Source organism: Monodelphis domestica, chromosome 4 (assembly GCF_027887165.1).
Source record: "Monodelphis domestica isolate mMonDom1 chromosome 4, mMonDom1.pri, whole genome shotgun sequence".
Lineage (NCBI taxonomy): Eukaryota > Metazoa > Chordata > Mammalia > Didelphimorphia > Didelphidae > Monodelphis > Monodelphis domestica.
Window position 1 is genome coordinate 72,285,287 of NC_077230.1, and position 13,345 is coordinate 72,298,631.

Below are 13,345 nucleotides of genomic sequence, written 5' to 3' on the forward strand. Positions count from 1 at the left end.
TATTACAATAATTATTTTCCTGAATTTTTGAGAGGCTGTATATTAAGACAGTTCTAAATCAGTTGGTGATTCTAATGTTTCGCTTAGAAAATGAGGGCAATTTTTTCTAAAATCACACAATGATAAAAGCAAAGACCTAAGCAAATACCTAGTCCAACCCATACACCAAAAGAACACATTATAGCACCCCAAAGGGTCATTCAGTCTGTTTTAAGGATTCACAACCTCTCAAGACAGCTGTGATTTTTAGGAAGTTTTTCCTGACATCAAGCTTAATTTGTTTGTATTTTTTTTGTTTTGTTTTTTACAATTTCTACCCTTCTCTCCTTGTTCTGCTCCAGAGGCTAAATAGAACAGGTGTAAGCTTTCTTCTATATGATCACCCTTTAAGTACCTGAAGATACCTTTTATAAAACTCTCTCTATTACCTTCAGTACCCATTCCATTCCACCCCTTTCACCTTTTCTAGCCTCTCCAGTTTTCTGTTCTTTAGATTAAACATGTCCAATTGTTCTAAATTTAATTTTTTTCAACTAACACTTTCTCTCCCCTATATTTCCCATTGGAGAAGGAGGAGATAGAAAAAAAAACCCTTGTAATAACTTCTAATAAATTTGACTTAGCCATGTGAAAAAACATGTCTTATTCTGCAGTTCAGTTTGAATCCACTAACATCTCTAATAGGGAAGGGGAAACAGAACAAGCATTTATTAATTGCCTGGAACTGTGCTAAGTACTTTACAGATATGGCCTCATTTGGTCCTCACAACAACCCTGGGAAGTCGGTGCTATTATGACATCCATCTTATAGTTCAGGAAACTGAGTCAGATAGAGATTGTGTGTTATGCCCAGGGTCACATAACCAGGGACTGTCTGAGGTTGGATTTAAACTTGGATCTTCCTGACTCTAGGCTCCATGCTCTATCTTCTGTACCACCTAGCTGCCTGACAGGATGTAGATAGCATGCTTTGTCATCAGTCTTGAGAACCTTATTAGTCACTGCATTATCAGATGGTTTCAGAGAAACCTGGTAAAACTTGTATAAATAGATGTAGAATACATTGAGCAGAACCAGGAGAATAATAACATTGTAAAGAAAATGACTTAGTTTCATGTAACGTGGACTAGGGATGCTCTCCAACTTGCTCATGTCCTTTTTAAACTCTGACACCCAGGACTGAGCACAATGCTGAAGTTGAGATCTGAGGAGAGGAGAGTACAGTTTCTTTCAAGTTTATCAACTGTTTTCTCCCCAGTTTTTTTTGTTTTGTTTTTGTTGGTGGTGGTGGTTTTTTGGTTTTTATTTGCTGTCCAATAGGGATCTTAGATATAGAGCTGGAGTGGGTTTTAAATAGTATTTAGTCTCACTTCCTTATTTTAAAGATTAGAAAAATGAGTCCCTGAGAGGTTAAATGACTTACCTAAAGTACACAGAATATAGCAGAGCTGGTGTTTGTTCTCCAAATTCAACACTCTTTCTACTGTACTTTGCCCTTCCTTTTCTTCTATTCCTTTGTCAATGGCTATGTAATTTAGTAACTAAAACACTAAACTTAGGGGACATCAAGGTGGTTTAGTAGATTGAGAGCCAAGCCTAGAGACAGGAGATCCTGGGTTAAAATGTGGCCTCAGACACTTCCAGGTATGTGACCCTGGGCAAGTCACTTAATTCCAATTATCTAGCCCTGGTGCCTCTTCTGCCTTTGAATCAATATATAGTATTAATTGTAAGACAGGAGGTAAGGGATTATTTTTTTTTAATGAGACCAAAACAAAGAACACTAGATTTGAAATCAGATGCCTTCGATTTGAATGCTAGCTTTGTCCCTCCCTATCTTTGGCACATTGGATGAGTCATTTATCTGCACTTGTTTTCAATTTTTCTTTTTCTTTTTTTTAAGGTTTAACATTTATTTTACATCTAGCTTTCCACATCTGTGTTCAAACAAGCAGTAAAATTGCACATAACTGTTAAGTAGTGCAAAAACATAGCTCTAGAAAAAAGTCACAGATGTACTAAAAACTGCAAGTACAGAGCCATAAGAAATGAAGTAAAAGATAATCAAAATGACTAAGAAAAACAAGCAAAAACTTCAGAACTGAATGCATGCATGTTTGAAAGAAGAATGACTAAAAAACGCCTTATTGTTATAAACTAGTGGTACAGATCTAGCACTTGTTGAATGAACCTCCTCCCAGTGGCAATGACTTTTATTCATTCATTTTCAGTCTCTTGAAATGTCTGTTGCATTAAAAATGCTCAATTTAAATGGCTGAACAAATCCTTTGTAATAAGGATAAAAATCCTACATAAGTAAAGTCACTTTGACCCAGTCTCATGACAACTCCCACACCAAATAGTGCTTTATTTCAGGTGTTTTCACATGTAAAAAATGTGAATAGTAACCATATGGCTTCTAAGATTTCAATTCTTGCTCAGAAAGCACTCTCTTCTTACACAGCCCCAAGCTCGTGTAGAGGGTGTCTAGGGAGTGGGGCAGGTGGTTTCCTTTCAGTCCAATTTCTACCATGGACCAGTACTGCTCAGTGACAGAGGTTAGGAGAGCTCAAGAAATTCTGCTGCTAAGAGCTACATTGACCACTAGCCAAGGACGAACAATCTTGGTCAGCATAATACAAGCCTACTTTAGGAGAATGGAGGAGGAAAGTAGTTGGGGAAGTCCTCTGATTATTCCATGCTTGGAGAAACAATATGCCTCTGCAAGAAGTGGAGGTAATCAAGTCTATAAATCAATCCCTACTTCTTGTTACTATTCATATTATTTCTTTGTCATTGTGTACCGTATAGCTCTAAAGTGAAAGGAATGCACATTAAAGCTGAAGATAAAGATATGCGCCAGATTGATTTCCCCTTTATTAAATGGCTCTTTTAGCTCCTAGAGAGGTAGAGACCATATATGGGATTTCATGGGTATAGGGGACTCCCAGGTAAGGAAGCTCCCTCCACAACGCAGATAGACACCTTTTCTAGAATAGTTACAGCCTTAGAGTGTTGCCTAGAACACTGGAAAGATAAAGAACTCACTGGGTGGGGGAAGGAATGGTGCAACAACTGCCTCAAAGTTGTTATGCATTTTCTTTTGGATCAGTGTTAAGTTATCCCATTTGCTGAACAACTTTATGTATTCTCTTACAGGAGAGAAATTCTGGATAATACTTAAGAATATACACATTAGCAGAAGTTATTTTATCTCTTTAAATGTTTCTTTGTAACTTTTGTTTTTGTCACGGCCACTTCTGTATACCTCTTTCCTCTCCCTAAAACTGAACAAAGTAGCTAAAGAAAAGTCACCTGCAGTATTAGAGAGACTGCATGTGTAGACCCTTGAGAGGAGAGAGGTAAGGCCATTACTTTGATCATTTGCTTATGGAACCTTACACTTTCTCACCTACTAATTAAAAGTAAACCTCAGCTGTAAACCACAGCTTTCTGGTCTAGTGTTCATTTCCTGGAGCATTAAGCAACTGACAAACAGCCTCGTATATGTCATATATTGAGGGTATTTCTTTTCTTGTATGAAACAGATTCTTTTAGTTTATTTATGCTAGTTACAATAACCAATTCATTCCTGTGACTATAATAGAACTACTGGTATAGGCCATTTAGGAGACCATGGAGAAAGGATGGACATATGGAATGATTTATTCAGTCATCCAGATACATCTTGTCTGGGGTAAGCTTCCTAACTGTACTATGTTTACCATACTGCTTTTTTTTAGGGCTAATGGGACCTTTGTTTATTCTTTTTTTAAATGGCCTGCAAATATCTATTGTGATGGATCACTAAGAAGAAAATTATTAACACAATTTGAAGAGTATATATTTAGTTGTAACTAATATTCCTCCATCACAACTTATAGATATTACGTTTCCATATGAGAAAGAGAAATAGAAAGTGAGCTTGCTTCTCGGCCCAAAGACATTTCCATCTACCCTTTGCTGAGACAAGTTTCTACAGTAATTTTTAAATTTGTGTCTGCTGGTAGATGAAATGCTCTCCGAACACTAGTTAGGATACCTCTAAAACACTGGCAGGGGGTGGTGGTGTTAGAGATGCAGAGAGACTCCTTACCACACCTTCCCTCTCATTAGTGTCTTTTTAATATAAAAAAAGCATTTCCTCTTCAAATACAAGTTGGGTCCTTGGCAGCTGAGCATATCTTGGACTTTAATGAGGTATGTGCTTTAGTGGACCTAGAAGAGAAAATAGAGCATCCTTATGTCAGTTGAAAACTGAGCCTCAAAAGCCTCATTTAAAAATAGAAAGGAAAAAGATTAATTTTGCATTCCATAGTATGTGTGTATTAGAGTGTGTCTAAATGTCTTTGGAATTAACTACATTACTCAGATAGACTACAGTGATCAGGAAGTATTTAAGGAGAATTTTGACATCAAAGAGGGCATTGCAGAAGAAAGAAAAAGAGAGAGGGGGGAGGGAGAGACAGAGAGACAGAGAAAGAAAGAGGGAGAAAGAAAGGAAAAAAGAAAGAAAGAAAGAGGGAGGGAGAGAGAGAAAGAGAAAGAGAGGAAGAAAAAGAAATAGAACCAGAGGTATATTATAAGCAACTATATACCTCCCTGGATATGACATTACATTATGCTAATCTCTGGCTACTCCAACTTTCTTGTCTACAAAAGTTTGACAACTTCTATTTGCAAAAATCCTCACTTGATCTCTGTTGCTTGCTGGCTTGCCTGCTTTTCTTTAAATGTCTTCTGTTGCATATTTGGTTCATAGTTAGCATAATATTTCAGTCCTCAGTACTGTACACAAAACAGGCAAATACTATCATCAAAGGACCTATAAGAAGTATCACTATTAGAAACTCCATTTGAAACAACCTATTTAAAAATTCCTCTTCTGTCCCAATCTTCCTTTGATGTCTCACTTTGGAGTAAACACAAGCCTGAGTCCTGCAAGGTCATGTATGTTAGCCAAAAATAAGCTTGATAGGTCCTCTCAGGCTGAAACAACTTTAAATAAGGAAGAAGAAGCCCCATTTTGTAAGACAGCTTAAGAAACGTGGATTCTTTTTCTTCTAAGACTTTGGACTGCTGAGCCAGAGAAGACCCTACTGGCCAATTAGATTTTTACTTTTTTCCTTTTTATTTTGGTTTTAACAATCTAACTCAAAATGATTGGATTAATTTTCAAAGCTGTCCTTTCAACTAAATCTTCCCATTCTTCCTCCTCAGTAACTAGAATAAGGAGGATAGAACATGGAAGACTCTCTAATGATGGTTTTGATAAAGATGATGTTATCCCCTCAAGATCAGTGTGTGTGTGTGTGTGTGTGTGTGTGTGTGTGTGTGTGTGTGTGTGTGAACCTCTTTGGTAATCCAATGAAACCTACGAATCCCTTCTCAGAATAATGTTTTGAAATGCAAAAGCAACAGGATTACAAAAGAAAACAATTCTATCAAAATATGTGTGTGTGTATATATATAGATATATATTTTGGGGGTTCATTAGTCTCAGGATAAGAACCCTCCCTCCCAAATATTGAATTACCTCTCCCAACCTGCCAAATATTAGATCTACATGTGTTGTATAGTATTAATGGGTTCAAAATTCAATCCAATTCAATCCAGTCCAATAATCTTCTAATAAGTACACATTTTATGCTAAGCACTATGCAAGGTCCAAGAGATATAAAAAACAAGACAAAAAATGATCCTCCCTTTCAGAGAGATAACATGCTCTTGGAGGGATAGGGTAGTAATAATATGCCAAACAGCTCATTATATACATAATGGTGGGGCAACTAGTGCCAACCATAGAGTCAGAAAGATTCATCTTCTTTAGTTCAAATCTGACCTCAGATAACTTACTATTGTGTGACCCTAAGTAAGTCACTTAACCTTGTTACTTTCAGTTTCCTCATCTGTAAAATGAGGTAGAGAGAGAAATGGCTAACCACTCCCCTATCTTAACAAAGGAAAGCCCAAATGGGGTCACAAAGAGTCAGACACAACTGAAAATTACTGAATAGCAACAATATAGACATGACAGTTTATATGAAGAGGAAAAAAAACTTTTTAATGAAATCAGGAAAGGTTTCCTAAAGGAAAGGTGATCTAAACTGAGCCTTGAAGAAAACACAGAAGTCTAGAAATTGGGCTAAAGAATAGAATGCATTCCAGGAGAGGGGAGGAAATCTTTTACAAAGTCAAGGAGGTAATGGAATATTGAGTTTAAGCAAGTAGTCTGGATAAGTAATAACTTAGAGCACATTAATGGGTGTCTTGTGAAATAATAAGCCTTTAAGCACAAGACAGAGCCAAGTTTTAAAGAGATTTAAATGCTAAATGGAGACATTTCTATTTTTCCTAGAGATATTCAAGAGCCATTGAAAGTTCTTGAGCAGAGGAGTGGCAGAAGTAGGCTTCTGTTTTAAAATATTGATTTTTTTTCATTGAACAAAATTCTATTTTCCCTTCTACATGTATTACTTCCCTCTCCAAATAAAAAGGAAACAAATATGTGTGTGGACACAAAAAAAAATTCTTCCTTTTTCCATGTCCCAAAAGTTTATCTGAGGCTGTATTATAAATCCATCATCTCTCAGATAGAAGATATGTAACCTGGAGGCAGCTGGGTAGCTCAGTGGATTGAGAGTCAGACCTAGAGATGGGAGGTCCTAGCTTCAAATCTGGCCTCAGACACTTCCCAGCTGTGTGACCTTGGGCAAGTCACTTGACCCCCATTGCCTAGCCCTTACCACTCTTCTGCCTTGGAGCCAATACACAGTATTGACTCCAAGACAAAAGGTAAGGGTTTAAAAAAAAAAAAAAAGAAGAAGATATGTAACCTGTCCCATCATCAGTCCTCCAAAATCATGGTCAGTCATTAAGAAGATTATATTGGCAGCTTTGTGGAGGGTAGATTGGGTCAAGGGGAGGCCAAGTGCCAGGAGTCTGTTGTATATATGTCTGTTGTAAAAGATTGGGAACAGGTGACATGGGCCTGAATTGGGATTGTAGACATATGATTGGAGAAAAGAGAATAGATGTTCCAGATGTTGTGAAAGTAGAATTGACAACACCAAACAAATGAAGAGATATAGGAAGAAAAGATAAAGAGGGAAGATGCCAAGGGTGCAAACAGTGTCTAGACAGGTGGTATTACTCTTATTAGAAATAGGAAGCACATTATCAAACCAAGGAAACAAATCACCCTAAATTTTAAAATTATCTTATCAAGAACAGTTTAATTCATATTTTCAAATAGTTTGAACTATATTTAACATTAAAAAATTTTACCAACCCATTTCTAGCTAAGTGGATGAGTTGGCTTAGCCTATCCTGATACTACGTCCTCTGGGCTGCCCAGATTCTTCCCTACCACCATCAAAATGACAAAGGCCTCCTGTGGACAAGTTCCCCCAGTTTGAACAGCAATCTCAGAAAACCATGGAAAAAGGAAGAATTTTTTTTTGTGCCCACACACATATTTGTTTCTTTTTTATTTGGAGGACCAAAAAAAAGTCAACCAGATAAATTGATGTCTGGTATTCTTCTCTTCTAGGTCTCGTAAAAGCGACATCTGATGGAAAAAATGTCATCTATGCTTCTCCTGGCACGGATGTGAAATTGATGTGTGAGGTTCAGAAGACATCCTCTTTGGTGCAGACGCAATGGTCTAAGCTCACCAACAGCACAGAAATGATAGCTCTCTACCACCCTCAGCATGGCTATCATTGTAATGCTAGGACTGCCTGCACATCCTTAGTAACATTCACCAAAATATCTCCAAATGTTTCAGAATGGATTTTGCACTTGAGAAACGTATCTGCGGCAGCGAATGGGAAATATGAATGTAGTTTTACTTTGTTTCCAGATGGCATTTGGACAAAGGTCCTGAACTTACTTATACAGACTGAAGGTAAGCTATAGAAATAGAGCAAAATTAAGTATGAGAGGTGATTGTGCCTTCCTGTATTATTTCAAATTAAGAAAGTAGTGTGGAGTAGTGAGTACAGACCTGGTCTAGTCCCAGGAAGTCCTGGGTTCAAATTTTACCTCTACCCATTATATGTGTTATTATTGTTCAATCATTTGTTTTCAGTCATGTCTAACTTTTCCTGACCCCTCATGTGGGGTTTTCTTGGCAAAGATTCTAGAGTGGTTTCCCATTTCCTTCTCCAATTGATTTTGCAGATGAGGAAACTGAGGCAAACAGGTTAAGTGACTTGCTTTGGGTGAGACAGTATCTGAAGCAATATTTCAAGTCAAGAAGATGAGTCTTCCTGACTCCAGGAATAGCACTCTATCTGCTGCACCTAGCTGCCCTAATCAGACTTTGTAAACCTCAAATTTCCTTAGACTTATAAAATGTTGGAAATTTCACCATTGGGATATTTCATACTTGGAAAATTTCTTACTGATAGTCTATTGGAATGGGAACCCCATTGGCATGGGAGGTTCCTTCTCTTCCCTTCTTAAGATTACTTTAGGACAGAAACCTTTTGCTGAACAATGGAAAGGACTTTGACCTATGCTTAAGCATAGAACAGGAATTTCTTTGAGTCTTGATTGATTTTAGAATTGATACAATGGAGATACTTGGAATAAATCTCCACCCTATTCAGTCCTAATAGGATTGAGTAAGGGCTGCAGCCTAGATCAAAATTTAATTATTCCAATCTCTACCCTACTCAAGTTAACCAGGATTTAGAAAGGGCTGTAGCAAAGGAGTATAGATTTAATCATTTGAAAATATGACCTTCAACAGACATGTGCAAAAGCCAGAAACCTCTGGGCAGTCCTGGGTTAAGCTAGAGCCTCCATTGGCACAAGGAAATTGATGAAGAGTGATTGGTAGATGGGGGAACTGAGGGGATGAACTTGGATGGTTTTCCTTAAAGATAGGGGGTCTGGAGACTCCAGGGGTTGTTGAGGTTTTGGTCGGTGTGGTTCCTGGGCTCTGGGAAGGCTTGCTCTGAAGGAAGCTGAAGGTGGGGGCCTCTGAGACTGTTTCTCCATTTTGGACACGTGAGTAATAGGGACTGATCTCCTTTCTTTGCCCCAGCTATCTAAGGGCTTGGGCCTTTTGGCCCAGCCTAAACAGAAGGGGTATTTAAGCCCTATTCCCTTCTCTCCCTTTTTCTCTCTCTCTATCTCTAATTCCTTTCTTACTCCTATTGTAATTAAACTCCAAAAAAGGCTGACGGCTGACTTGAGTTTTTCATTTAGGAATTACATAGCTGGATCCTTGGCGACCTTAAATTAATATATATCAGTCTTTTAAAGTGATTCCCTTGTCACAACTTCCACAGAAATACTAAAAAGGTTTGCCACACCAAGCTTCTCAATACAAAGGCTAAGAAAAAGGATGAAATCTTATTTTTGATATTACCTGGGTGGCTTTAGGTAAGTCACTTAATCTCTCTATGCCTCAGTTTGCCTATTTGTAAAAGGAAGGAATTGGACTAGATGATATCTGACCTTGTAAATCCAGATTGAGGATCTCATGCTGATAAGAAAAACAAGGAGCCTTGCTTGCATTTAACTCAAAGTTACTCACCTTCTCAACCTCAGGAAACTGCAAATGTCAGTCAGACCAGCAGCTTACCTTTGTCGAGTAATCACTTTAAAGCAAGTCAGGTTTTTTTTGGAAGGAAACAAAAGGGAGTCCTCTTTTTCAAGAATTAAAAATAAAACACTGATTCCATAAAACTGAAGCGAGCGAGAGAGACAAAGAGAAGGTTATGGCTTTTCCAGGGATATACAACTAGGAAGAGTCTGAGGTAGGATTTGAATTCAGGTCTTTCCGACTCCTAACTACAGAATGATTACTCTTTTCACTATACCGCTTAGTTGAAAGAAAAAAAAAAAGGAACAAAGAAAAAAATAAAGGTAATAATTCAGGGATGAAGGATGAAGGATGAACAGGTCACACCATCTCCTTATTAGGCTTGACAACTACAACAATATCGGGTACTAACAAGTACATAATTCTTTAAGGGTTGGTTGCAAAACACTTTACATACGTTATATGTTGCTCAATACTCATTGGTGCCTAGGTTATCAAGTAGTCATGGGGCTAAATGTCTTGCCACACAGCCAGGAAGTGTGTTAGGATTCAAACCCATCTTGGCATATGATGCCATATGATTCTGGAATCAAGAAGATTTGAGAATAAACACAGCCTCAATCGTTTTCTAGTTGTGTTACTCTGGACAAGTCACCTAACCTCTATCTTCCTCAGTTTCCTCAAGTGTAAAATGGGGATAAAATTAGCTCTGACCTCCCAGGATTTGGGGAGGATCAAATGAAATAATATACATAAAGCACTGAGTACAGTGCCAGGCATGTTGTAGCATATAGTAAATGCTTGTTTCTTTCCTTCTTATCCACTGCAGCAGCTAACTGCCTCTTAACAATTGAATCCAAGAATAGGAATCAAGGTATCCAGGGACCTGATTGCTTTGTTTGCCTGACCTTGTTCAAAGAAAGGTCTTTCATTGATTTGGCAGGTAATCAAGGAAGAGAAAGAATGCTTTGAGAATAGAACATCTGTAGCTTTAATCAAGGAAGTCTAACTGAACTTAAAAGTCCTACAGACAACTTTTCACTGACTCTTCCTGTCACCTGTTGTTAATTTGACAAGTCCTTTGGCTTGTCATCATCTTGATTTTCCTATAACTTTGTCCATGGGGTCATTCACAGCATTTTCAATTGTGAATGTTCAGCAATCTCCATAAGCAAGGAGGTTTGAGACTCTCTCTTAGAAGGTACTATGCAGGATGACAAGGAAAAGAGCAGTTGAAGCATCATCCAAAAGATACTGATACAACAACGAAAATGGATTAAGAACCTGAATATGGCACATCGGCAACTCCAATGCTTAGTCTCACCTCTCCAGCATAGCTTTGATGTAGTAGATAAGGCTTCAACTTGGGAATCAGGGAGACTTCAGCTCGAATCTTCCCTCATCTTTTACTAATGGTATAAGACTGGGTAAGCCACTTAACCCTAGGATTCTTCACTCTTCTTACAATGAGGGGTTTGAACTGGATGGACGTTAAATTTCCTTCCAACTTTACATTTATAATCTGCAAATTTAAATATAATACAAATGTAAATAACTAATATATGTTAATCAAAGATGCTCTCATGGTTTTTGTTGTTTTGTTTTCTAAAAAACTATGTAGGCAACAGGGGGGAAACTTCATGATCTAAGCATACAAAATGACTTATCTAGATGTATGACTTCTTTTAATGTTGCATATATTCATATATCTATGGTAAGTAGCTCTGTGACCAGGAGCAAGTTAATTAGCCTCTGCAATCTAAATTTCCTTATCTATAAAATGGGGAGGATATTTATACTAGCTACCTATCTACCTTAATTTAGTTTTGAGGTTCAAATGAAATAAAATATGTTAAGATCTTGGTGAACCTTAAAGTCTCATATAAATGCCATAATTCTTTCTTTTCTCCTCTCTCTCTCCTTCCATCTATTCATCCATCCATCCATTTATCCATCCATCCATCCATTTATCCATCCATCCATCCATCCATCTATTCATCTATCTATTCATCCACATATACATATGTAGATATATATACATTCATACACATATGTATGCATATATTCACCCACACATGTATGTTGCAAAAATAAAAAGTAAGGTATTGGTTAACCTTTTGGGGCTATATTCAGTAATAAAAATAATGGACAAGAGATGTGGAGAAATCCCACAAGTATGCAGTTCTGGCTTGACTATAAGTGATATCCAAGTATTTTGAAAGTAATACAATGAGAGCATCTCAAAGTGAGTGATTCCTAGTTCCACTATGGGATAAATATGCTTATATAAACCACATTAGGGGAAAAGACAAACAGAGACCAAAAATGAGACAGAGACAGCAATAGAGAGACAAAGTCAGAGAGATAGCAAGACAGAGAAACAGAGACATAGAGAAAGATTAAGAGACAAAGACAAAGACAAAGAGATGGAGATGGAGACACAGGGACACAGAGACAGAGAGTCAGAAAGAGTCACACGCAAAGAGAGACAGAGACAGAAAGGCAGGCAAAAATAAACATCTATGAACAGAAACAAGAAAGATATAAAGACAGGCACAGAGAGATGGAGAGAGCCAGAGAGACCCTACAGAGATAGAGAGAGACAGAGACAGAAAGATAGAAGAACAATTCTGTGCTATAAATTGCTGTAGATTTGGAGTCAAGAGAACATGGGTTCATATCTCAGTTATGCTATTTATTACCTTTCTGACATTTGTTACTCTTTAGTCCTCAGTTTTCTCATCTGTAAAAGGAAGTTAAATTAAAAGATCCTTAAGATCTTTTCCAAATCTAAACACTATCATTCAAAATAGAAGACACCTGGCTAAAAAAAATTAATATATGGGAAATATGCTTTTATAGCAAAAGGATATGAACATGAGTCATTGTGATAGTAGGATGCTGACCAAAATAAGCAAAATCCAAAGTTCAATTCCTTGTTGCCCACTCTTTAAATCACAGCTGCTTGTGGCTTGGATCTAAGGCCACAGTATTGGTATAGCCTACTGCTATTGGTCAAATTTCTTCAACATTCCACTCTGTTTCCACATTGAATTCAAAGAAAGATTTTGACATATGGTGGCATAAGAATGAGGGAGACTACTGCCATGATCTTTCACTTCTCGGCTCCTATTTTTGTTTATAAGATATATTTCATAGAATGATAGATTCAGAGATTGAAAGGAGTTTAGAAATCATCTAATCCAGTTCCTCCTTTTATAAATGAGGAACTGAGTTGCATAAAGGTAATATGAATGGCAAAGCCTCACAGGTAGTAAATGTCAAAGCTAGGATTCAAACTCAGTTCCCCTTTCCACTTATCAAAATGAAAAGAGCACAATGTTGGGAGGAATAACTAACACCATGGATAAAAAGAATCAGGAAACGAAAGTGATCTGGGGGCAGCTGGGTGGCTCACTGGTTTCAGAGCCAGACCAAGAGATGAAAGGCCCTAGGGAGCAGCTGGATAGCTCAGTGGATTGAGAGCCAGGCCTAGAGACAGGAGGTCCTAGGTTCAAATATGGCCTCAGACACTTCCCAGCTGTGTGACCCTGGGCAAGTCACTTGACTCCCATTGCCTAGTCCTTACCACTCTTCTGCCTTGGAGCCAATACACAGTATTGACTCCAAGATGGAAGATAAAGGTTTAAAAAAAAAAAAGAGATGGAAAGTCCTAGGTTCAAATCTGGCCTCAGATACTTGCTAGATGTATGACCCTGGACAAGTCACCTAACCCCCATTGCCTAGTACTTACCATTCTTCTACCTTGGAACCAATACACAGTAT

At 37.8% G+C, this 13,345-nt stretch overlaps 1 protein-coding gene across 1 annotated transcript in view; it reads left to right on the forward strand.

Moving 5' to 3' along the window:
* The first annotated feature begins 1,845 nt into the window (after positions 1–1,845).
* Positions 1,846–13,345, forward strand: part of CD96 (CD96 molecule) — a 178,752-nt gene continuing 167,252 nt past the window's right edge. Inside the window, exons 1-2 of the mRNA XM_056826082.1 lie at positions 1,846–3,697; positions 7,553–7,909. Of these exons, the coding sequence (XP_056682060.1) occupies positions 3,637–3,697; positions 7,553–7,909 (418 nt within the window). The 5' untranslated portion in view covers positions 1,846–3,636. The remainder of the gene's footprint in view (positions 3,698–7,552; positions 7,910–13,345) is intronic.